Genomic DNA, 25,916 nt, shown 5'->3' with positions numbered 1-25,916 from the left:
GAACACAGATCAGCACTACAGCGTGCTGGGCTGCACGGAGGGACTCTCAGCTGAATTTGTTTTAGTGTTGTGAAACATGATTTTAGCTGTCTTCTGTCCACAAAGACAAATGTGAACTTGTGGGAAAACTGCAGAAAGTGTGAAAAATGTTAGTTTCCTGCTTGTTTCTCGGATGTTCCCAGAACATATGGTGGTACTATCTTGCTTCTCTGATGGTGGTTTTGGTTTGTTTTTTGTTTTTTTCTTTTTCACTTCAAGGATGTCCCATTTGGCATATTTGTTAAGTTGCAGAGTCCTTTACTTCTTCAGAAGTGTTGTAAGGCCGTAACAGTTTCTTGTTTTCAGCAGCTGTTGTGTGAGATGCCATGATGCATGTGTGGTATGAGTGCTGGACCCCTTTTGACCCCATAGTCACATTGTTCCCCTTCTCACTTGCATGTAGAACCAAGGTAGTCTTTGTCATGCCTCGAAGGTGGCAAGAACTTATTTGTCTTGCAGTCTTGCAATGCTTTAATATGTGTACACTCAGAAAAGAGAATGTTGCAGAGCAGATGAGTTGCTTTGCCCGTCTTCATGTGTGCACTGGAACACTGTGTTTTGACACATCATATTCAGAAAACTTCTGCATGAAGTTCTTCCAATATTCTTGGTTTCTGAGAGCTGGAATGAAAACACAATTGTAATCTAGCTTTATACTTGTGTTAGAGAATAGAATTAGGAAACCAGTTCAAAGATTCTAGTAAGCATATAGGGGGTGCCACCTCTTTGTTGGGAGGAGATGCTGTAGCCGTTTGCACCAACTCAGCTGATATTGTGTAGTTAATCCATGTCTGCAGGGTCTTGTAGGGAGGGCAGGGTGAAAAATGTGATTGACATAAAATTTGAACAGTTGCTTAGCTATTGCAAAAACCTTTTTTACCTAATGTTGCTGCTTCTAGAGAGACTGAGCACTGTGCAAATTGGTCAGTATGTCTTTGGGAATGGAACATTTCAACAGTCATGTGAGCATTGCCTTTTCTCTAGGCCTCATCTTTGCTGCACCTTCCCCCCAGGTGCCCAAACCCATGAGCTTCCCAGCAGCTGCTTAGGAGAGCCATGGCATGTGTTGGTACAGTAGTTATCTTGTGTGCTGTTTATAGAAGTTGATAGAACTAAATGCATTCTTCATAAGCAGACAAGAACTGGTTTGTATCTGTTGAAGTTGTAGATGGGCTCTTGCTGTTGACAGTCATTGTTAATGTACCACTGTGCTGCAATAGATGGAGCAGCTCCTTCCTCACTCCCAAGTGTGCCTTCTGCCAGGCATTTGTTGTGGGCTCCCTGTGTGTGCTTATCGTTCTCTCAGTTTCATTGTAGTGCCAGTTGTTCATCTTGAGCACAGCACAGCATCTTTATCTTTCAATGAAGAAATTCAGCCTAGTTCCCTGTATCTTTTTGCCATTCTTCATTTTTAACAGTTTTCAGATGCTGTCTTTTGCACTTTTTCAGTCCCCTTCTTTTAGCTATCCAGCTATCCCCAAAGAAACTGTGAATAACAGTAAACAGAAGGCTTCTGTGTTATCAGCACCTCCTTTATAACCCATGTCTATTATGTGAATGGCTGCACTTACAGGTGCAGCCTTTATCCTGTTGCAAAAATCAGACAGGTTTCTTAAGCTTTTCCCCCTATAACTGCTGGCACTTCTGGGTGAGGTCACAGTGTGTGAGTGGAGGATTGACATAGAAGCTCTAAATTGCTATTTCAGGCTTTTCTTCTTGAGGTGGTGAAAGTGGTAGTATTTTGCCTGAATAGGTGAACAATAGATAGGATAGATGACCCTGTGCTATCAGGATGAATTTGATGAGTGGCTTGTCCTGTTTTCCAGGTCTCTTGCTGCTAGAGAGGAATTAGCAGGATGGTTGTCCTCCTGAAGTTTTGTGCATTTTTGAGGGAAGTGGGGGGAAGAGACAGAGAGAAACTCTTGAAACCAAATTCTGACCTACTTCTGCTTCTCTCCACAGCTGCCAAAAGCCTGCTGAACAAGAAGTCAGATGGAGTGAAGGTAAGTTCTTGCTTTGCCATTTCACTGTCTCTCCCACCATCTGATCAGAAGGCAGCCACTCTCTCTGGTGCCTGTCCCCTTCCAGAGTAAAACCACATCCCTGTCCTGTGGCTGGGATTGTTATAATCAGTGTCTTGTTTGAAACCCTGGGTGGGATCTTGGTGTTCCTTACATGCATAACTAGCTAAGTGCACTGTTGCAGCAGCAGGAGTTCCTTTTCCCCTTTCTGTGATGTGTGGAGAACTGGTCAGCACTGGATTAGAAAGACCAAGGACTTGCTCAGTTGTGCACATGCCTCTGACTAGTCTGTTCTGTTCATTGTTTCTGACTGTGAAAATTGCACAGAGCAATTTTGAGTGACTGATGATAAACCCAGCAACCCCATGGGAGTTTCTTGGTCTACTCACTTGCACGATGCTGGGAAGAAGGGTGGGGAAGGAGGAGCCCCCAAATGTTCATGTTTGGACAGAGCAGAAACTGAGGAATGTGTTAAAAGTTCAGTTCATGTGCCTGAAATTGAGGCATTCTCCTGTTCCCTTCTGAAAGGAATTATATTTCCCCACTTCAATGTCACTCTTTGTGTTGCATGGTCATCATTTATTTCTGGAGGTCACACAAGCCCTTGCCAAGGCTCTGTTGTTGCAGGCAGCAGCCCTTTACCATCTGAAACTGGAGGAGAGACAATTATAGGCTAGAGCATGGCCTCCCCTAACTGTTCTGAAGGATAATTGTCCTCCACATGGAAGAGTTGGGTTTATTTGCTTGCATTTTCCTTTGAAGTCCAAACCTTTCTCCACAGCTGTTAGGTGGAACAGTTCATCTCCTGGTTAGCACTGTGGGCAGTCTTCATTCTCCCCGTGCTGGGGGGCTGATACTCACACTGTAGGGCCAGCACACTTGTTCTCTGCTGCTCTCTGAGCCCTTTTCCATTTTAATGAGGCTTTGTTCCCAGAGGGCTCACAGTACAAGCAGGCTGCTGGAAAAAGAGGTGTTTTCAGAAGAGTTGTGTTTGTTTTGGGGACTGCTCTAATACAACATTATAATAAAATATACATGCATTCTTATAGTTCTGCAGTATTCTGCCCTATTGGCATCCATGTTTTGGGGTTTGTTTATTTCTTGATCAAAATGCTCTGTTAAAATGCTGTTCCTGCCCCAGGATTCTTGTCCTTGAAGTGTGCCTGCAAGAGTGAGCTTTTGGCCATTGCACCAGCCTGCCTCTTGTACAGACATGCATTGAACACATGCACACTAATACAGCAAGTGTGTTAGAGTTGTTGCATCTGTTGATATTTAAAACACTACAGTAGAATTCCAATGGAATAAAAATGGATTATCCCAAATGTTGTGAAATGAGAACCAATGAGTGCTTGCTTTAAAATCCCAATGAGGCAGTGGAGGAGTAATTGGAAAACCATCAGATATCAGCATGTCTACATAGTTTTGTTACCTATATAGAGAAAAAATGACTTTCTTCTTAGGATTCTTGATTTCTAACAAGCTTTCAGGGAGTGTCACATCTTGGGTTAAAATACTCAAAAAATGGGCGAAGGTTGTACACGCAAATCTTGAGGCTTCCTGGTAATGCAGTTCAAGGAGAGCCTGTAGGTTAGAACCTTCCAGCTCCATAGAGAGCTTGTGGCATTTGGTTCATGGAGTACATGATGTCTTCTTCTGTGAAAAGGACAATTCTGGATTTACTTTTCTTCAGCCCTCTGCAGTATGTGTTGTTCCTTGCGTGTGTAATTGAATACTTGGATAAGTGCATTAGAGAGCACAGCATTCTCTGTTCATGGTGAATGAGCGTGTCCTCTGGAAACTGCTGCTTCTGCAGGACTGGAGACCTGCAGTGAAGAGTCTGCATGCAGCTTCCTTGCTCCAGATTGTTCCAGCAGACTGGCTGTGCAGTGTGAACCCCACTGCTGTCCCTGAGGTGCATTGCTCATGTTCACCCTGGGCTGAGGACCCCCAGGAGAGCTGTTTAAGCTTCCCATTTTCCCAAAACAGTGTCTATCTTCAGGTGTGGATTTTGAGTCCTCACTTCTGCAAGTGTTAAAACTCAGAAATAAATAATGTATTTCATATTAAAGCTCCTGTTTTGAGTTACTCTTCTGGTCAGTAATACAGACTTTTAAAAGTACAAGTTGTTTCCCGCCAGTGCTAAGGCTGGAAAAGAGAGAGTGCGTAATGGTGTGTTTGTAGGACATCCTTAACACTTCTGTTGTAGGATTTCTGTGTCTACATGCTTATCTCTTTCCTTGCCCTACTGTAACGGGGGCTGCATCCCACCAGAAATGTAGACTTTCGCCATGTCCATTTGCTTGTTGGAGCAGTACTGGCCATTGGCTGCTGGAGACGTCTTTGTGCTGGTCACTGTCTGGTTGGTGGCCTCACCACTATGACCAACATACTTGTCATGTGTTGCTCCTTATGCAGGAAATTTGTAATTTTAGCTCCACTCACTTTCTCACCCTGTACAGTTCTGACAAACAACTTGTGGCAGTGTCTGGTTGAGGTAAGAGCATCTGGTCTTGTGGCAAACGATTTTCTGCCCATTGCAGTAGTGCAGAGCACAACAAATACCATGGCTTGAACACCAACCAGATTTTCAGCTTTGTGGTATCCTTTTCACTCCCACTTCCTATATAAATTATTCTACATCGGATGTAGGTTTAGAGCAAGCACTGCATGCTGTAGTTTTAACTGTAGTCTGCTGCTGACCACATGCCATCTGGTTAGGCTGTTTCTCATGTTTCCTCCAGATAAGAAGACTGGTTTGAATGTTGAGTTTTCTGTTTGTTTGTCTCTTACAACCTTCTTGGAAATCAACTCTTTATGGAGATTTGAGAGAGAATATGTTTCAGTGTCTTCATGGTTTTTATCTGATCCAGGGTGACTGCACCATAAGACTGTTGTCACAGGTATCCACAAAGTAGATAAGAATGGAAAGAGTATTTCTTGCACAAATAGGTTATTACACTAGTGTGAAACTTCATGACTTTAAAGACATTAAGAAAAAAACACCACCGGTTTGTGTTAATTCACTTTCTGTTCAAGGTAACTTTCCCCATTTTTTGGCTGGTATTCAGAGATGTCTGTGCTAGAATTCTGCATTATTTGACAAAGATAGTAGGAATTTCTATTACATAGTATTACACAAGCTTGAGTGAGACATATACACCTTTCTCATGCTTTATTCTCAATAACTTCATAAAAAGGTGTGTTGGTGAATTTCTGATGCAAGGTACAGCATAAATGAGAGACGAATGATTTAGTAGTTGTATGTGGTGACATGAGCATCTAGCATGAGTTGTGTTGAGCTGATACTTAAAATAAAGGCACAATTTTTGTTGCCCTAGCAGTAAGCTCACACCCTTCACTGAAGGAATTTTAGCACTAAAGCAATGAGGATGCATGCATTTTACTTGGACTTTACCTTGCTATTTTGGAGGGCAGTGGGAGAAGCTTAAATCATGAGGGGAGGACAGGAAAGAAAATTTTCTTTTTTAATTCCAGTACTAGTGTGTCCACAGTGGGGTTCTTTTGATAAATTTCCATGGATATGACCCTCCCCTGTGGCAAATTTCTTTCCAAATTTTATTTGAAGCATTCCAGGTTTTCATTTTGCACTGTTGCTTCTATTTCAAGTACTAATTCTACTAATTGGTAGATATTTCATCAGCTTGGCACTTGAGAACTTTTCCATTATCTTAAATAATGAATGATTTAAACTGCCTTGAATCTTAAATTCTGCCTGCTCACCAAACCTTTGTAGTGCTGCAGTCATTTTCTTCAAGCAGAATTTGGATCCAAGCTGTAGCAGCAGGAAGGCCCAAGTTTTATCCCCAAGGAATATGGTTTTCTGCTTTCAGATCCAGAAAGTGAGGCTAGAAGACACTGGGTGACGAGTTGCAGAGCCCCTGTAAGATACCACATATCTTGTGGTCGTTACTGTAGGTCTCAGGTATTTTTTTAAGATTCTAAATTTATGAGCAACACTGTGCATCTACCATTTTAAAATTTACTTGAGATGGTTTCAAATCAAATTGATATTCTTTCTTGTTCCCCTTTCTGACTGTAATCTGGAGTTGCCATCCACTGCAAGGTGAGAGAGGGGTTAAGGAGTGGGCTGGGGCAAACAACCTGGATGAAGATGAAGGACACTTTATGCTGAGTGTCCTTCCTCTAAGCTTGTCAGAGTCTGGGCTCTCTGTAGTTAATGTTACAGTCCTACTGCTGATTTTTTTTCTTTTGTCTCTGAGTAGCACTTCCAAGAGTCATGTTCCCTTTTTTCCAAAGGGTATTTCACTTCCTGCTGGTGTGAGAGGCTGTGTGTGTTTCCAGTTCTAGACCCATTTCTGTAATCAGAATTTTTCAATGCACAACGTGTTATTTTCAGTTAAGCATGTGATTGTTATTATTTTTAAATTTGTCCTTCTCTAAGCTCTTTGTCAGTTTCTTTTTTTCTTTCTTGTTTACTTCTGCCACTTGGGTTTGTGACTAGGATTTACAAAATTGTATCAATAATGTTCCTCAGGCCCACTGTAACACTCTATGTAGATAGTAAATTGTGGAGTATGCTGTGGGATGCAGGAGATTTTAACAGCATTCACTTGCAATGCTCTGCCAAATCTGTTGATTTTCTACCTTATGTTTCTGCTACATGCACTCTGTTTTCTTTCCCAGTAAAAGCTGGATAACACAGCTGAAAGGAGAACTCAGCTGAAAGAGGAAAAATCCATTTATTTGGTTCAACAAGGTTAATGTTCTAAAATCTGCCCCATATATTATATAACTGCAAAGAGGTACCAAATACCATTTGTTCTGCTGTTTGTAAGGAATATTGCAGTAAGTGTGCATTTTATGCCTGATTGTGTACCAGCTTTCCCTGCCCTTTGCCCAGCAAAGAGTATGTGGGGAAGAAAGGATGCTCTGTAAACTGGCATGGCTGCTGGGAAGCAGTTGGTGAAAGCATGCCTTTAACAGAGAAGGCACAATAGCAAGGTGAAGCAACCTATAAAATCTGCAAAGGTCAAGTAACATTCACACAATGACCAACAGGAGTTAATGCTCCTGTCTCTGCATCTGGATTTTTTGTAATCTTAAAGCCATACTGTTTAAAGATTGTTTATGGTGAAGCTGAACAAGGAGAACCTGAGTTCCTCTGACCAGCAGTGTTCTGTGCTGAGCTGTGTTATACAAGATACCTGGGGAGTACTTCAGATCTGTTTAAGTGCTGACATCCAGTAGCACATTATATCCACCTTTGATGCATTCAGTTTTTCACTGCATTGTTGTAATGCCTAGAAACACCAACAGAGATCAAGGGTCCAGTGTGCTTAGCTAGTGGTGGCTAAGCAGAAAATTCCTGCCTCTTAGCTTGAAATTTAAATAGACAAGCTGACAAAAGGGCAAGAGAGAAGATGGCTTGACAAAGATTAAATTATTTGCTCAGCATCACACAAAAGGGCTAAGGCAGAAGTAGAAATAGGATGTCAAATTTGCTGGTTCAAGATGACTCTCATGATGATGGTCTGCTTTTAGTTGAACATTTTTTTCCTACCTTATGTTCTGAAATTACTGTACTCTCCATAGAAATATGAGTTGCTACAAGCACGATATTCTAATATAAATACTGTCAGTGTCATTCTGGGAGAGAGCTGCACATAGAAGATAGAAACACAAAAAGCTGTCATGAAAAAAAGTAGTCATGTTAAATTCCCTGGGCCATGAATGGGACCTTGCTTGGAATCACTCTGCTTCTTATAGTGTGTTTTAGTAGTGTGTTCTGGAATGATGTACACCCACCATTTCTAGTATTTCTGCCATGCTGAAAGAGACAGTGATTCTTCAGATTGTCTTCTGTCATCTATTGACTTCTGTTGATTGTTACCTAAAGCAAGTCTCTTCCTTAAGTTTCACTGTAGAGAATCTGCTCCGCTTTTGAGATGAACACCTAAAATTCACACACTTAAAAAAATAGGACTGTAACAAACATTCAACCCCAGGTTTGTTGTCTGTACTGCTTTGGGAGAATGTTTTGTCACTCAGGGGTAGGGAAATCCTTAAAGTGATCAGTGAGGTATTTTACCACAGGCTGTGTCTGCCTTTAACAATTTTTTTCATTCCCTGGGACATCTCTGCACTGCCTAGTAGTTCTTAGAGATGTATCTGTATTATGGAAGGGAAAGAGAACACCATAACTAAACTTCTGTTCTCTTATTTACTTTGCTAAGTTGCAGTCACATTACAAGAAGAACAAAAAGCTTTCCTCACTCAGCTAGTCACCTTGGGAAGGTAACAATAGATGGTTCTGATGCAGCTGTTAAGATGTATTGGGAGATTGATCTGGTTTTAGTAACTTCCTTGTATGTGATTTGACTTACTACGTTTTGATGCTTTAGCACTTACTGCCAGTGCCTCATGTTGGCGTTTTCTAACCTGTCTTGTGTTTTAGTAGTACTTTCATGCTGTGGTCATAACACAGACCTCACTCCCTGCCCTTTTCATACTGCCAACCTAGCTTTTCTTCCTCACGTTATTACAGTAGCCAGTAGTAATGTGCTTTCTGGGATTTCTACACTACATCGTGCCCTGTAATAGACTGACACTGTTTTAAATTTAGCTTGTACCTAATTAAGTTGTGATCTGCAGAGGATTCTGTTTCCTCCTGTGTCAGTGTTACTTGTGCCTCTGTGTAGGAAGGTGTTTGTTTTCTGCATGGCTTGGTTGATTCTTTTCACATTGAACCTTTTGCTTGTATCTTAACATTTTCTGTCCCTTTTTTCTCTTGTAACTTATTGGAAGTCTGTATGAATTTCAAATGAGACTGTCTTTCTTAGAGAAAGGCTTACCTCAGTATCCATATAGTCTCTTTTTGTCTGCTGCAACTTACAGGATCCATTAAAAGTAAAAACTGAAGTTTTTCATTGGTGTGAATTTCCACTTTTCCCAGCTAAAAATTCCCTGTTGTGATGGTGTACAAGGCTTTCTGTGGGTTGATGACAGTCTAAGCATTATATTCATGCACAGGTAGTACATGCTACTTTAGCTCTAGCTTGAGGAAAAGCCTGTGGAGAAGCTAAACTGTCCTGAAAGAAATGAGAAGAAATGCAGATTTGTAAACCACGTAATGGCAAGGCCTGTGTTGTTTCTCCGTGAAGTGGAAGATTTGTGAGCCAAATGCTGAGCAGATCAGAGTCTGCCTGTACTGGAATTAAGGATCAGCTGAGGCTGAAGCTTTGCTAGTTTGAGTCTGTTCATGCAGTGGCTGTGTGACTGTGGACTGTGTGATTAGGAGTGTGGTTCTGGGTATGAGGTGAGCATGGGCTCTTCTGCTTTCCAGGACGTGCCAGTCTGTGTGTGTGTGCTTGAGCTCTGATGTGAGGCTAGCTGGGATGATGGCAATACTCGAGGTAAGAGCTGGGAAGGTGCAGTAAGTGTAAGAAGAGGGGAGCTACAGCTCTGTGGCCTGTTCAGTGTTCACAGGCTGCTCCAGGGCGGGCTGTGGTGGTGTGCAGGAGTCCAGAGCTACGGAACTGAGCCCACACCATCGTGGGGTTTGGCTGGCATGAGGTCTGCTGTTCTGTGCCACTCTGTGGGCCAGGCTGGAGTAAGGAGCAGAGAAATAGCCCAGATAATGCCAAAGGAGAAGGGCAGAGGGAAGGTGTATGTGAAGACAGCAAGGGGAAGGTGTAGCATTGTAATGGTGAAAGACCTGGCAGGCTGAGCGTGAACGTGAAAGAGGAGGGAAGTGCATGCTGAGCCTCGTTCACTGGAGAGTGTGGTTTGGTGTGAAGGTGTCTTCGAAGGTGACTGAAGATGCCATTGAACAAGAGTAGAGTCCAAGAAGGTTGAGCAGTTTGAACCTGTTTGTTCTTCTCCCAGTATCTGACAGTGCAAAATGTTCTGGCTGTTGAGTGCTTCTGTCTTTCTTGTCTGAGCATTAGTGCACCTTACCTCTCCAATCAGCCCCAAATTCTGTGTGAGGGAGCCTTTCTCCTCCCCATGCTATGCACACAAGTTCTCTTTTCTTTCTTTAGCCCCTGCGTGTGCCTTTTTGTTGTGGCCTCCTCCCTACCCTCTAACTTAAGTTGCAAACACACCTCTGCGTTCTCCAAATGTGGACACACAGGGGGTTTCTGCCTACCTCTTCAGTTTGGCTGGGGGAGCTGCCCCATTTTCTGAGGTGGGAGAGCACAGAGAGACACCCCCTTGTATCCCACATCTTGTGCATATATATTGCTCTCTCTTCTTCTCTCCTTGTATCAGTGTGTGGGACACCTATATTCTGATCTCAGTGTTGGAGGGGATGGGGTCTCCAGCCCTGCCCTTTCCCTGGTGTGTAGTCATGTGCTTTAATGGTGACTTCTCTCTCTCTTCCTTTTTTCCGTGTCTGTGCCTTTCTGCTGCTGCTTATACCTGCCTCAGGGGAGCGTTATTGGCAGGGGGGCCCTTGCTGGCACACTAATGTGTGAATAGTTTCTGTGCTTTTCTTCTCATCTCCTCTCTTCCCTTCTCTTTCCCTCTCTCAATGATGTGTCCAGAAAAGGAAGTCGAGCTCCAGTGTGCATTTGATGGTGAGCACCTCCCGTAAGCTGCCTGCGATTCACGCCTCCGCCATTCTCCATGCCATGCACGCTCGGCTTGTGCTCATCACCCTACATAGCATGTCTGTGCAGGGGGGTGGCAGGGGGGTCAGCGGGCACTCAGGGGTCCATGTCCTCACCAAAAGGGCTCTGTGATCCTCTGGCCACATACAGCTCCCATTTTGTGCAGAAAACCCAACTGCTGGCAGCACAGTTTGACTTTGCCTGCTCTGAGTGTGAAACAAAAAAAGACAGTGGTTCTCCTGGGCTCAGCAGAGCAGGTGTGTGCCCTGCCTGGACACGAGGCTTTGTCATTCTGTTGCAGAGTGCCAAAAAGAGGAACAGGTGCTGTCATCCTTGATAGGAGCCTTGCAGTGTAGAACAAACTGGGAGTCATTCCAAATGTGGCAGAGACTGATGGGGCTCCACTGATCAGATGAAATGTGTGGGCACAGCACCACAGGGCAGCTCAGAGCTGTGGGTCACTTCTTTTTTTAGCATACTTACTGAAAAGGTTTGTCAGAGCCTTTATAATCCAAAACTTCCTTTTGTCCTGATCTTGTTTATGTATCCCAGCATGACCAAATACCCAGTAACTGCCTCCCCTGTCCTGTTCATCTCCTTTTTCATCCATCAAGGTGTTTGACATTTACAGAATGTGTCAACAGATTAGTCAAATCCACTCTCAAGGGTCCAAAGAGGAAATTGGCCAGTGTCATATTGTCAGAAGTCATACACAGCCCAATGACACACTTAGACACATAGATATGAACAGTAACTAAAGTACAAAAATTAGTTATTTTATTATCTCCTATGCACAGAAAAATAACAGAAAAGATTTCTCCTGTTTCAGATAGAAGTGGGAATGTTACAGTACCAAGAAAGCAGAATAATTGTTTTTGCATTACTACCTGGAATATATTTCTCATCTTCCTCCTTCAATGACACCTTAAAAGTGTGTAAAAAACAAACGCCAAAGTACTGCTTTGAAAATCTGAAGTGAGTGACTGACTTTTCACCAGCCCTGTCTTTATGCAGGGCAGAAGTTCACTGTGCCTTTCTTGCCCTTCTTTTTTGCCCACTACCAGCAATATTTAAATTCCCTTTGCATATTGTTTTAAAGCAGCTGGGATATGTAAACCACACAAGCATAATCCTCTGAAAACGTGGAAGCAATGAAAGTGGCTGAATAACCAGAGACAGCCCATGTGTTGGTAGTTACTTTCTTTTGGTGTGTCCCTGTGATATGAGCACTGGTCTGTTTTCTTTCTCTTGCACCCTCTGTGTTGTTCGTGTCTGTCTGTCTGTCTCTTGTCGAGCTCAGGAAATGTTGCCAACTGCTGTGCCAAAACTAATCGTGTTACAGAACTTCAGAAAGGCCTAGCACCTTTTTAGGTGAATTGGTCTCTTTTAAATTGAGTTGTTCAGAATGACCAAGGTTTGTATCCTGGCCGGTGACTGATGTTGGCTGGCAGCAGGAGGAAGGAGGGTTAAGGGTTGGCTGTGCTGCCTGCTCTTCTGGGAAGGGAAGGCTGGCATTTTCCAGGGAAGAGCAGTTGGTTAGATGGCCTCATGACATGAGTGTGTGCAGGAAGCTCAGTATGTCACATACCTTCCTTCACCTGAGAAAGAGCTGTGAAAAATGTGTAGGCTAAGCTGCCTCTAATTTCATTGGGCCACTATCCTGTAGTAAAATGCTATCCAATTCTGGACTAGCAAATGTGATACTTGCTCTTCTTCAGCCCACTGGCTGGGGAAGAATATCGTGGGTGAGCTGGGTGCTCAGTGCAGACTGGAGGGCAGGCTGTGTGCTTTGGGTGTGTGGGGGTTTGCACTTTATGAGGCAACATAACACTCCTAACAGGCTGTTGTCAACTCTTTTTTGGAGCAGTGGCTTCCTGGATGTTTCTTTAGGTTTTGGTTGGGGTTTTTGGTGTGGTTTTGTTTTTTGGGTTGGTTTTGGGGTTGTTTTGGTGGTGGTGGTGGTGGTGGGTTTTTTTGGGTTTTTTTGGTTTGTGGTTTTGTGGGGGGGGGGGGTTGTTTTGTTTGTTTTTTGTGGGGTTTTTTTTTGGTGGGTTTTTGTTTTTGTTTTGTTGGTTGGTTGGTTGGTTTTTTTCTCATTTGGCCTTAGTTACAAAGCCTTCCAAAACATTGGAATTACTTTTGTATAGTTTCTTTCATGCTAATTTTTATCTTCTTATCCCAGTGGACTCAGAAAAATGGGTTACATTCCTCTCACTGGAAGAGGTTTGGAAGATATATCTCTGCATTAGGATCACTGTTTCTGAAGAAGTACAAGAGCCTCAGTGCTCTGTGGAGAGGTGGACCATTGTCAGAAGTTTGATTGTGTTTGTGCCACAAAATAGCTTGAGATTAATTTTTCAGGTTGATCTGCTCCTCTTTGACATCCACAGTGACCTGTCATCTCTTCTGCCATCAGGCTGGAAATACATGTATAAAACAAAACTCTTGGAAGGCCAGAGTCTTAGGACAATGCAGGGATAGGTAGAAAGAGGCAGTAAACCATAATTTCTGTTGTATTTCTTCTTTCTTAGGTTAGAGTTTGAGTCTGTATATTCTTCTTTTTTTTCCCATGGACTTCTAAAGAGTTCATTCCTGCCTCTCTCTCTTCTACTTCCTCTCCCTTCCACCTGCTGCATCTTCCTCTTTTGTTTCTCCTCTCTCCATCTCCAAAAGGGATAGTTAAGCCAAGACATGTGGCTTATGAAGAAAACCCAAATTGTCAGTAGGTGTTTAAGTCTCGGTCTTACAAGATCTGTCACTGGTTGACATAATTACAGCTTTGGCAGATGTTTTCCAGCTTAGCATTTGACTTCTCCCTTCTTTGTGGTGTTTGTGGTGTGGTGATGAGGGCCTGATGTTTTGCAGTGTGAGTTTGCACTCCCTGAGTGGGATAGAGAGCCACGGCAAGGGGGGCACTGTGCTGTGAGCTCCCATCAGGTGCCCTGGTCTGTAAACCAAGGACTGTGAGCGAGGCTCCTGCAGTGCCAATTTTGACCTTGCTGGTGTCTAGCAGCAAAAGAGCCGTAGCCTGGTGTGGTCACACGTGGGCTGGACTTGTGGGCTAGGGACTCTATACTTACAGACACAGGTTTTGATTCCTACAAACATCAGCTTGGCTCATTCATGACCTGCATGACTCAATGGGATAATTCTTTTCAGCAAGCTGGTGATGGCCCCATTGTTGTGCTGTATGAATGCAGGAAAAGGAGATTTTATTCTTCTACCACAGCTACAAGAGAATTCGAAGAGGGGAAAGATGAAAAGCTGCTGAGCACCATCCAGAGAACTTCCTACTTGTGGAACTTATGTCCCAATCCCATTCCTTTCAATATTTTGGTCCTGAAGTCTCTTTGTTCGGGTTACAGCAGGGATACAACATACCATACATTACCTTTTCTCTGCCTTTTCTAGGGCTGACCACACTTTTACTTGGATCAATAGATTCCCTGGAACTCTCAGGATTATCACATACCTAGAACTGTTTCTGTACACTTTGGGGCACCTCAGACTTGGCTCCCATTTGTGCCCCATCTGAGACCATGACTGTTGTGTGTCTCTCACTTCTGTAGTCTCTTTCTCTCAGGACAGCTGCCATCACTCAATTTCCTTCACCAGATATTTTTGTTAGTGCTCATTGCAGGATTCTCCCCACCCCTTTGGGCTGCTGCCTTTTTTGCCTTCTGTTTTCCTTCCTTATAGCTATAGCAGTCCATTCACATTTGGATTTTGGTACATCCCTTACAACATCTAGTGCCTCTGGGGGAGGGATGATGTCCAGCAACCAGGGCAGCACTCCTCCTTCCTCCCTCTTCATGGTGATTGAGCCTGTGGGGAGGGTCGGGTCTGAGGAGATGGTTGGGGTTGTAGCAATACTGTCATTTTCTTGCTGCCTCTGCTGCCCAGCAGGGGAACTAAAACCATGTTTTTCTGTCTCAGCCACAGAGCAACAACAAAACCAGTATAGTAAGCACTGCAAAAGAAACACCCCCAGTGCAGACGTCCATGGTATCTTCCCCAACTGCTATATTTTTTTCCTGTTTGGTTTAATTTTGATTCTGTCCTCTCCCCTTCTCCTCCCAAACCCCTTCCCGAGTGCTGCTTGTGCCACTCTGTTTCAGCTTATGTTTTGGCTTTGTTCTGTCTGTGTCCCCGTGCTGCTGTGGGGCCTGGTCACAGCCTCACAGGCTTTGGGATGGGGGTGCTGAGCAGAGCTGTGGTTGGATGTGGGGATCGCAGCTTGCCTGGATTTCCCCGTGTGCCACCCCTGTACAGTTCTGTGTGTCCCGTTCAACTGTTCCTGCTGGCTTTGGGGAGGATGGTTTCCAAGAAGAGAGTGTCAAGCTCCGTCCACTCTCCAACGCTCAGGAAGTGGAGGATGGACTTCAGGACACCAGAGAAGAAAGGGCAGACAAAGGGTTTTTAAAAGAACCTTTTGCTGGCCTATTTGGCCTGCTCCATTGAGTGGCTGATCTGCTGCAGCTCACTGACTTGCTGGGCATTTTCTGTTTGGCCTGTGTGCAAGCTCTGCCGTGCCAGTACAGTGCCAGTGCCAAGCACATTGAAGGCACAGCTCGGGTGTGTGGCCTGCCTCAGCACCTGTGGAAGAGGGGCAGCGGGTGGCAGGGACAGATGGGTGAGTGTGCAGCACTGCCCAGCGCTGTCCCCGAGGCCCTGCTGAGCCACCCCCAAGAACGACAGCAGCGGGAGGAGATGGTGCAGGGTCCTGAAGTCTTGTCCTGCTAACGAAGGGATGAGTGCAGGAGCTAGTTAGCACCCATAGGCCTGGTAGCTGCTCTTTGTTGTCTGTCTCTGGAGAGTTGGATTTGGCATTTTTGGGGTGTGGGAGGGGTGGGATTTGGTGTTGAGGTTTTTGTTGTAGGATGAAGCATTCTTGGGACACTTCATAATTTTCCGCTTTCCTTTCACTAGCTTTGTTCATGATGTTTTTGATATTGAGAGAGCCTTTCTAAGTTATTAAATATGGTTATTATTGAAATTGGAGCTCATTTCAGAGATTTTTAGAAAAATGTGCCTTTTTCACATTTCCTTAGCAACTCCTCTCTGAGAGGCATTGAGGTGGTCTGGCTCATCTGGTTTTTATTATGGAAATTATGAATGTCCCTTTTTTAGGGTAAAATACCCAGCAACGTTTCCAAAAAATGGGGAGACAAAGTCCCCAGCCCAATATTATCCTTTCTTCCCCCTCTCTTCTCCTGAAGCATTTTCCAGTGAGGACGCTGCTGAGGGGTCAGTACTTCATGAACAGCTGCAGAGGGTGCAGACTGGCTGCGTGGTTGCCCCCTGGTGTCTGTGCCAGCCTGGCTCACTGGAAACGAATTGGGAATTAGGGACGGTTGCAGGGAAGCTGGGGGCTTTGTCTCCTTGTGACTGTAGCTTTTAGTGCAGCCTCTCTCTTAATGAAACCTGCGCAGGGTGTGTGTGTGCACGCACGCAGGCACGCGTGTGCTGTTTGGAGTTTGTGACTTGATTTGATTTTTTTAATGTCAGTCACCTTTTCTCCAGTTGCTGGGGAGTGAAAGTAAATGAGAGAATGCTTTGGAACTAGAGTTTAATGATTCTTCCATCCTTTCCTAGGAGCCTCAAACAACTGTTGTCCATAATGCTACAGATGGCATAAAGGTAAGGGATGGGAGTGTTGCCAGAGAAACCTCTGCTTCTCTCTTGGTCTTGTCTTCGTGTGTCTTAATTCAGTTTCTACCTTTCCAATGTCTGGTTTGTAGCATGCTCCTGAGTACTGCTGACAATAGGCTAGGAGGCTGTGGATGTCTGAAACAGGCTGAGTAAAGACAACTGTTCAGATATTAACACATCTTTCCTATTGTGGTGTATAACCACCACTCTCTTTCGTATGTGGGATGGAAGAGGAGATACAGGCACTTAGGCAATTTTTTTTCTTCTGCAAATGGACACTTCCTCTGAGAAAGCCTAGGAGCACTTCTTTAGCTTCTTGTGGCTATTCTTCCAAACAGAGGGAGCTCTCCTTAGATTTCATTTGACAGAGTTTGGTAACTTCTGCGCTTGTAAAAGTTCAGGGTTAACAGCTCGAACACACAAAAGCTGAGCAGAGATGCTGCTATGTTATGCTTTGTATTTGGCCTGCTTACATCCAGTTCTTCCTTGTATCATCCTCCCCCTTCCATCCCTGCCAATGTTTTTGTGCTTTTCCCCATCTTTCTTTGCAAAGAAATCAAACTATTTGCTCATGCTCCCGACTGCTGATGCCTGGTAATGCTCTGTTCTGCCGTGCAGGGTTCCACAGAGAGCTGTAACACCACAACTGAAGATGAGGATCTGAAAGGTAGGTGTTTTGCCTGTAATTTCTAATACAGTTAAGCGTAGGCAAGGGATTCTGGAGGTTCAATCATTGCCTTGAATTAATTTCCCAGATTTCTGTGTCTGACTCAGTTCATAAATTCGCCATGACGTTGTCATTCCTGTCACAGTGGGACTGTGCACTGGGGAACCATCTGACTTGGCTCTGTGGTATATAAACACTGAGCTGATTTGTTTTTGTCTCAGAGTTGGAATTCTTTTCTTGCATATTTCATAATCTGTTCATCTCCAGTCCATTTCTAGGTGTGGAAAATCCCTACCAGTCCCTTGAGGTTTGGACTATGCTTGTGTTTTTGTACTTCCCTGTAGACTACAGGGAGTTGAGACCTCTCTGTTGCTTACTCAGTCTCCCTTTTCACCCCTTTCTAGGAGTCTCTTTTGTGACATGCAAAGACTTCCCTTGTTATTTTTTTCTCTTTCTATTTTTTTCTAAGATGAAGATCATTCTCAGCCTGTTGTCCTTGACTGTGGTATCAATAGAGGGAGAGGCTGAGGAGAGATTTCATACCTTTCAGTGACCATATCATAAATATTCTGTGCTTGTGAAACTCTTTAAATGAAGGAGCTCCAAGTCCCATGTCTGCTCATGTTGTTTGAGCAGCTACCTTTTCCCTAACCTCCCTAACAAAGGATGAGCATTTTCCTGAATAAGCAAGTTTTGGATGGGTGAAGGTAGTTTGCATTCTGAGACAAATGTGTTAATAACTTGCATTTTGAGGCAGAGGTATTCTCATTCTCCCTGTAGTCCATCTGAGTTACATATCCAGGGAAAAGACAATGCTGACCCTGTGATGTAGCAGCAATGTCTCTCACCTCTGTCAGTGGGGTAGTTCCTGATGCTTTCCCGTGGCTTTCACAAGCTGCTGGCTCCTCTTCTGAGGAATCACAGGGAGCAGAAAGACATGCCAGTGAGTGAATGAGCGCTGCAACACAGATTGTTTCAGATGAGACCTGACCTCATTACGGGACAGTGCTCTAGCTCCCACCTTTTTGCCAAAGAGTAATCCGTGGTTTAAGAACCTAGCTTTGAGGGCTGGGAACTGGATGGGTTTTGTAGTGCGGTAATGAATTTGATTTATTGTCTCTGCTAGATAGCCATCCAGAACAAGTATTAGCCCAGAACTTTGTCTCCTGTGGCACTTTTTATTCTAGAGAGGTCCCATGGTTCTGAGCCAATGGTGTTGTAAGTCAGGAATACAAATGCTGCAAGGAAAAGAAGCCTAGGACTGGAAGAGAAGGTGGGGAGGAGGGAAAGCACTTGGTCAGTGTATAGAGTTGTATAGAGCTACATTGCTACAGATCAAAACTGTGTTCTATTTTTTTTGGCAGAGGTTAGAAAATTTTGTTATGATTTTAATAGAAGGGAGCATTTGAATGGTGATTGGGAGTGAAAGAGTTCGCACAGTAGTGGTTTGTGCCGTGGCCAGCTCTGGTAATTTTAGTCTTCCAGTTCTAAGTGTAGCTGTGTTCACCAGTGTTCCTTTTCCATTCCTGCCCTTCCATGTTTTAAGATAAGCAAGCTCTTGAGCGAAACTAAGTAGACCAAAAGGTTTGGGAGTGTTAGAGTTCTCAGTGTTCTGCATAGCCATGACTCTCTGAAAAGGGAAGTGTTTGTGCAGTTCCTCTGCCAACTTCTTGTTTCAAATAGACACCAGAATACACAGATCAGCTCTGCTGTGCTGTAGAAGACATTGTCTTTATCCATCAGTGACAGTTGCCTCAGGGATATGTTGTTTCCACTGTGCTGGGGCTAAAGGCAGTGTGTGTTGTCGTTCTTCCTCCGCCCCCCTGCCCTTGTGTCATTCTAAATTGCACAGCCAGGTTCACGTTGTAGAGCTGTCTACTTGGCTTTGCCCTGGAGGATACTCCTGCATGTTTTGTGCCCAGCATTGTGGTTTCTTTAATGTTCTCCTCTTTCCTTTCTCTTTTTTTATTTACTGAACTTGCGTGTTTTGTTTGTGTTTGTGTTTTAATTCCCTGCCATGCTAGCTCCCCCTCTCTCCACCGGGGACGGCAGCTCAGTGCTTGAAGGACGGAGGCACAGTGAGAGCAAAACACAGACTGAGTCCATGCAGTCCCAGCTTTCTCTCTGTTTCTCAGCCAGTAAGTCCAGGGGTGCAGTGCTTCACAGCATCTTTTTCCCACCCCTTCCTCCACCCTTCCCATTTCTCCTTACCTAAGATTTTTCCTTTCCTCAACTTCCTTTCAAAATGTTGTTTTTTCATTTCCAGTACTCCAGAATAAATAGAAATCATCTCCCTTCCTGCAAAACACTCTCCTTTGCACACTGAAATTTTCCAAACATTTCCTCCACTTCCTGAAAAAAAAAAAAACCAACCAAAAAACCAACCAAAACCAAATAACAGAACCTCATCCTAGCTAATTTCATTCCCTTGCTTTCATCTGGGTGAGATGTGGAGTTCTCTGCAGAGACACTGCCTTTTGGGGTTTCCTTGGGCAAGTCACTGCATCTCGTAGTTTTCCTTGTAAGTGGGGTCAGTGGTGCAGATCTGCTTGTAGAGGGGATGCATGACACTGAATTCAGCCTCACTTGTCTGAACTTCTGAGACCTCAGATATGGATGGTGCTCAGAAGTACCAAAGGAACAAAAACCAGTTTTTTCAGACTATTCTAATGTGCTTTGAAAGGGAGGCTGTGGCTGTTGAAAGACCCCAAAGCATTTTTGAATCCATTATCAGGTGCTTTGAGTGAAAATCTTGGGATAATGTTGGCTCTGAAGAGCATTTGTCTGTGGTGAGCTTTACCTTGTGTGTTTGTCTTGCTAGCTCAGTTAGCTGATACCATGGTCAGTCTGTGAGTTACGGTAAGTTCTGCCTGATATCTCCTGAACTTGCTAGCTCCGTAGAGGAGCCTGTGGCTGAAAAACTCTGAAAATGCATATGGAAAAAGCTATTAGGCTTGAGAAAATCTAGGTGGAATTCACAGCCTTTCTCCTACACAGACCATACTATACTAGCTGCTTGACTATTTAAAGTGATAATAGAAGGATCTTCAGTGTGAGCTGGGAACATCTGGAGTATTTGATTCTGTTTGGGTCAGCCTAGGAAGGAAGAACCAGGCATGCCCTTTTCTGTCTCCTCCTGTTGTACTTCCCTGGTTTTTTACACACAACACCAGTACCTCATACGATGCAGCAGTTGGAGCATCTCTGTTACTTTTTTTTTGAAGTAGGTCAAAGAATGTCAGACCGCAGGTTTGTAAGGTGCAATGGGAAAGATGTTTTGCCTAGCCAGAAAGGAAGGGAAATGATCTCTTCTGAAGTTCTTTTTGCTGTGAGCTGTGCATCACCTCTCTCTTATTAATTCCTTCCTCTTGCTCATAGCAAGGCCCTGCTTGGTACACTGAGGAGTGCCAGATCACTTCTCTGCCAAGTGGGTCAGTGTTCTCCCACTTTGCTTCCCACCTAGTTGAGATTTGCAGTGATTTGGATATCCCTACTTTCTTTAACCCCATCTTGTACTTGCCCTCGTGTTGCTCTGTCACTACTCTGACCACTGTTTTCGGTGGCCCTCAAAGCTTCCTCCAGCATTAGTGTAATTCCTGCTGTGCTTTTTGCACCAGTGCCCGGGTGGCCCCTGCCAAGCAGTGTCTGGCGCAAGCGATGTGACAGAGGCAGGAGAGCAGGTAGAAGTCACTGGGGTGTGGATGTGTCTGTGTGCCGACCGGGGCTGGGGCTGTGTGTGTCTGTACTTATTTGTTGGTTTTTATTTTACTTTCTATTTTTTGTTTGTTTATCATTTTAACGCTTACATTTGTTTTGCAGCTACACAATCTTGTGAAGAGAAGCTCCATGCCTGGGACAGCCCAGGGCAGACATTGGAGTTAGAGCGTGCTCGGTCGGAGCCTTTGCTAACTCCAGTAGTTCCCTTTGTACTTAACCGAGCACCGTGTAAGTTAGCAGCTGGGTAGCCGTAGTGGAGTAGTGCAGCTCATGCTAGTTACCCTAGATGTAAAGCTCCCTCCTCCCTCCTCCCCTGCCCTCACCGTTCATCCGAGCCGGGCCGGGGCCGAGCGCTCCGAGCTGCCGCCGTCGGTGCCGGCGGGGGCGCGGCCGCAGGGGCCGGGTGCGGGAGCGGCGGCGGCCGCCGGGGGGCGCCACGCGCAGGGGCGGGAGAGGGCCCGCCCTCGGCCCGGCCCGCCCTCGGCCCGGCCCGCCCTCGGCCCGGCCCGCCCTCGGCCCGGCCCGCCCTCGGCCCGGCCCGCCCTCGGCCCGGCCCGCCCTCGGCCCGGCCCGCCCTCGGCCCGGCCCGCCCTCGGCCCGGCCCGCCCTCGGCCCGGCCCGCCCTCGGCCCGGCCCGGCCTCGGCCCGGCCTCTGCCCCGGCCTTGAACGGCGCTCCCCGGCCGGCGGTGTAGCTGCTGTGGCGGGGCTGCCTCCTGGGCTCGCACAAAGCAGGGTGGAGCGGCTGCAGCCGTGCCCCATGTCCGTGCTGTCGCCTGTCGCTTGTGCGTGTGCCGTGCCGGTTTGGAGGATTCGTCGGGAGCGGCAGGCGCCAATGGCGTCCCCCTGACAGCCTGAGGCGCTCTGTCCCTCGGACGGAGTGGTCACCTCCCGTGTGCCGGTTCGAGCTCGGGACATGTAGTGAAAGCAGCAGACGAGCACAGTCTGATGGGATGGACTAGTGTTGAAGGACAAGCCTGGTGGCACTGCATCAAGGCACCTTAGAAGGGGATGCAAATTTCTTTAAGATGAGCCAGCACACCGTGACTGTGGTCTGCAGACTCCTTCACTCATCTCAAATGCAGTCTTTGCCATGGACTCCGTCTTCTGGACGTTAGTGGTGCATGGTTTGGCAGTCCAACAAGTAGCCCTTCTTCATGTGACAGTAATCCCAGACAACTTGCTTGTAAGGACATTTTTCACAAGAGACATAGCCCGCTGTGTCGTTTTGACCTATTCTCTGTGTACATCTTTCCACATGTGGAAGGGCATACAGCCTGCCTAGCAAAACCAGCCACCTTATTGTTATGAGCCAGATGTCCCCTGTCTGAGGGGTTTCTGAGGCTGGCTCACTAGTAAAGTTCTCTTAACTTTACTACCCATACAGAGTGGGTACAGATATTTTTGATAGCCAGTGAGATTGTTGTCTTTGGCTGTACTTACCAATGGTGAGATGAGGTGCAAAGGGGCAAGGGGGAGAGCAGTTCAGAGCAGCATCTGCTGGCATCTAGGATGGAATTCAGCTTCCCTGACTTGAATATCTAAAGATGATAGGTTAGATTTAAACACCATCTTCCCCTCTCCCCCCTCATCTAAGATGCCCATGTGAGACTTCTAGAAGTCCCAGTTTCTTTCAGGGCCTAAGGGGAGAACAGTCAAGGGAGTGGTTCCATTTCAGACACCTGTATTTTAGATGCTGAAGGGCACAAGAATGGCACTTCTAGTCGTAGGAATTGTATATTATCTGATAACATTGAAAAGAATGCTAGAGAACCTCGTAAATGCCTGTATAATGTGCAGAAGAGTCTACCTACAGGTGTGGGGAAAGCTGAAGAGTTGTGAGGTTGTGCATGGGTATGGTGCACACAGTAGTCATAGAAAGAATTATGTTGTTTAACAGACCTGATGAAAACTTTGTAAATGTTATGAATTCTTGAGACTAGCATGGATGATAGAACACTGCAGAGGGGATGGGGCCTGGACAATCTGCTGTGGGGAACCAAGAGAAGAGAGTGCACTCCCTTGGCGAGGTGGGGGCCAAACAACAGTAGACAGCCCGGGTCTTCATTCATCTTGAAGTCCATTGTGCTGGGCTGGGTTAATGGCTGTGCTGGGCTGTTAATGGTTAATGACAGTTAACACTGTCAGAGTGCTGTAAGGAACTGTGCTATAGGGATTGGCAGAAGCTAACTGCCTGAGGAACAGTGTGCACACTCAGACATAGCTAGGACGTGCTCATCCAACCCATCTATCCTGCTGCTGTCTTTCTAGCTTGCAGAAGCCATTCCTACATGTCCCAGTTGCTTGTTTGCAGCATTCACAATAGCTGAGGTGTTGATGATGATGATAGGCGAGTTGTTGGGAGTTTCTTTCCAGTTGGCTTTATCTATGTGGTGGCCATCTGTATATGGCTGCTGTGGTGAAGGCTTTCCACATCTTAAGCTACCAGACAAGTACTTCACATGGGCAGGATCACTGGCATTCATTGGTCATATTCTCCAGAAGCAGCTCAGGCTGTCATTCAGGAGACCCCTCTGATGCCTTAGACCTTTCTAGAAGGAAAAAAAAATGAATATAGTCTCCTTATTTCCTTTCTCCCTGCATTATGGGATCACCATTTCCCTCTCATACCACTGCCCCCCTACTCTCATGTGGATGACTGTCTTTAGTATGTATCTCCAGAATGCAGGGAGCAGCATCCTGTGAGATCTAGACTAATGGTGCCCTACAAATTGCTTGTAGGAAGCACCCACTAGCCTCATATTTCTACTGAACTCTTCAACACAGCTAAATTGCTCTTTCTTCTTGTTCACAGTGCGTAAGCAAGAGATCATTAAGATAACAGAGCAGCTGATAGAGGCCATCAACAATGGAGATTTTGAGGCTTATACGTAAGTAGAGATGCTTTCTGACAAGTTGTTTATCAGCTTGTGTGCAAGTGATGCTCTGGCTCCTGGGTATGAGGAGCTGTCACGCAGTCAGGGAGGATAAAAGGTTTTATCCTTCTTAGCCTACATCAGTCAGCAGTAAGGGATGGAGTAGTAGAGCTCTAAATGAATATCAAACAGGTATCAGGTATCAAACAGCAACAGGAGCAACAATAGGAAAATGTCCTGGGTTCATAAGCAAAGTACAGGGGAGGGAAATGAGAAGAGCAGAAAAAGAATAAAAGAAAAGTCAGTAACCTAGGGGTCTATTTCATGTGAAATGCCATCTAGTTGGTTCCTTGCGTTACTGTAGGGCTGAGTCTTCAGGAGCTTACTTCTTGGAGTAGGGAGATGTAGTTAGGTGGACATAGGGTGTGAGTCAAATGGCATACCAGCACTTCACTGTGTCACTAGCTCTTGGGCTCAAATGCAAACTGTAAACCTGTGCTGCTTTTCTTTGCAGAAAAATCTGTGATCCTGGCTTGACCTCATTTGAACCTGAAGCCCTGGGGAACCTGGTTGAAGGAATGGATTTCCATAAGTTTTACTTTGAAAACTGTGAGTGGGTAGATTTGGTAACTCCAACACTTTTCTCTCTACTCTTCCTCTATGTCACATTTGGGGGGGAAAATTGACCTTGTTTTTACTGGTTATCAGAATAAGCAGGAACTTGATTATGCTTGGTTTATGATGCATTCATAAAAGCCAGCAGCCTTTCTGTCAAAAAGCCTGTTCAGCAACAATTTCAACTCTAACCCTGCATCCCTTCACTCTAGGCATACAGTCTGCCAGGTGGAAATGTATTGTACCTGGCATGGACTGCAGGAGAGTTAAAAGTTTAAAGCACTGGAGTTCTTACTGATATGAAAATGGAAAAATGATCAGATTTTGGTGGAATCAACATGTATGTTTGGAGTCGCATACTGAATGGTCAGGCATAAAGACGCTTTTGCTTTAAGTTTTCCTTGGATGGTTTCAGATCTCTAACATCTTATGAACCTTTTACATAGATATAAGAGTCACCTTGTCAGCCTGGGGCAGGAAAAACAGGAGAAAGGCTATCACTTATGCTGTACTACAAATCACTGTACAGGATTTGTCTCCCTTCCTGGATATCTCCACAGGATGAGATAATTGAAATTTAAATCCTGAGCCATTCAATCTGTTTTATTTTGGGGGTTAGGTCAAGGTCCTCAGTGTGGGCAATATGTAGTTCTCCAACTATGCAGAGACTTGGTCTCTCTCAACAGCCTATTATGGAGTGATTTTAACACTTCTCCAAAGTTTGTTCATATTTAATGCTGTCCTAGCTTAAAGATCTCCTGATTACTTTACAACGATATTCTGTAAGTGAAAGATCTTTCCCCGTAACTGAAGACACAGCAGCACTGATGTTGACAAAGTGGCGAGTCTGCTCTGCAGAGGAAATGGGGGCAAAGGGGCCAGGGGACCCTGGCAAAGTTCTTAGAGGAGACCAGGTGATAGGGGAAAGAATTGCTTGGATTTTGCCAGAAAAGTTGCAGAGCGATTTTTGTGGTATTCCAGAATCCAGTGGAAGGTGAGTAGAACATAGAAGAGGTTGGAGAATATGGGGCTGTTCCTTCTTAGTGGTAACAGGGGTCTGATGTTTTGCATGCCGTGGCAGTACTGTCGAAGAACAGCAAGCCGATCCACACGACCATCCTGAACCCGCACGTGCACGTCATCGGGGAGGACGCGGCGTGCATCGCGTACATCCGCCTGACGCAGTACATCGACGGCCAGGGCCGGCCCCGCACCACGCAGTCCGAGGAGACGCGCGTGTGGCACCGCCGCGACGGCAAGTGGCTCAACGTGCACTACCACTGCTCCGGAGCGCCTGCAGCCCCTCTCCAGTGAGGATCACAGACGGGTATGGACGCCCAGGGAGGGAGAATGTCACACGCAGCTGAGGCTGCTGTGTGGGGGAATTCAGCATTCGAGGCTGTTTAGCTGGCTATGAGAGAACCCTATTGAGGTGTCTGTAGGCTGAAAACTTGGGCTTGTAGGTGATGTTTGTTTAAGTCCTGTCCTCTGGACTCAGTAGGGTTGTCTGCCACTCCTGTCAAATGAGAGTCATGTGCCAGCTGTTCCTGGGCTTAGGTACCCTTGTAGCAGCTATGCTTCCTCCCAGGTGCTCAGGTCAGTGCTTGTCCAGCTAATCCAGAGCAGAGAGGAAGAGTATCTCATGCTGTGCACAGGTTGGCCCTTCACTTCTACCTTTCCATGCTGGGGGTCATTTCAGAGGACTTTTTTTATGATAATTTCATCGTCTGGAAAGGA

General features: G+C 45.4%; 1 protein-coding gene across 14 annotated transcripts in view; it reads left to right on the top strand.

Annotated features, from left to right (window-relative positions):
- Window positions 1-25,916, top strand: part of CAMK2G (calcium/calmodulin dependent protein kinase II gamma) — a 117,082-nt gene that overhangs the window by 88,286 nt on the left and 2,880 nt on the right. For 5 of the 14 annotated variants that reach the window (XM_063405874.1, XM_063405865.1, XM_063405864.1 and 2 more), the window contains 9 exons: window positions 2,002-2,042; window positions 14,591-14,659; window positions 16,250-16,294; window positions 16,925-16,973; window positions 18,998-19,111; window positions 20,793-20,918; window positions 23,504-23,579; window positions 24,079-24,173; window positions 25,261-25,506. In XM_063405874.1, coding sequence (XP_063261944.1) covers window positions 2,002-2,042; window positions 14,591-14,659; window positions 16,250-16,294; window positions 16,925-16,973; window positions 18,998-19,111; window positions 20,793-20,918; window positions 23,504-23,579; window positions 24,079-24,173; window positions 25,261-25,493 — 848 coding nt within the window. In that variant the 3' untranslated portion in view covers window positions 25,494-25,506. Of the gene's footprint in view, window positions 1-2,001; window positions 2,043-10,588; window positions 10,622-14,590; window positions 14,660-16,249; window positions 16,295-16,924; window positions 16,974-18,997; window positions 19,112-20,792; window positions 20,919-23,503; window positions 23,580-24,078; window positions 24,174-25,260; window positions 25,507-25,916 lie in introns of all 14 variants that reach the window. The other 9 variants (XM_063405878.1, XM_063405866.1, XM_063405867.1 and 6 more) reach the window with 9 other exon arrangements.

Source organism: Prinia subflava, chromosome 9 (assembly GCF_021018805.1).
Source record: "Prinia subflava isolate CZ2003 ecotype Zambia chromosome 9, Cam_Psub_1.2, whole genome shotgun sequence".
In the NCBI taxonomy this organism is placed as follows: Eukaryota; Metazoa; Chordata; class Aves; order Passeriformes; family Cisticolidae; genus Prinia; species Prinia subflava.
The sequence above is the reverse complement of the archived record's forward strand: the minus strand, read 5'-3'. Positions and strand labels throughout refer to the sequence as shown.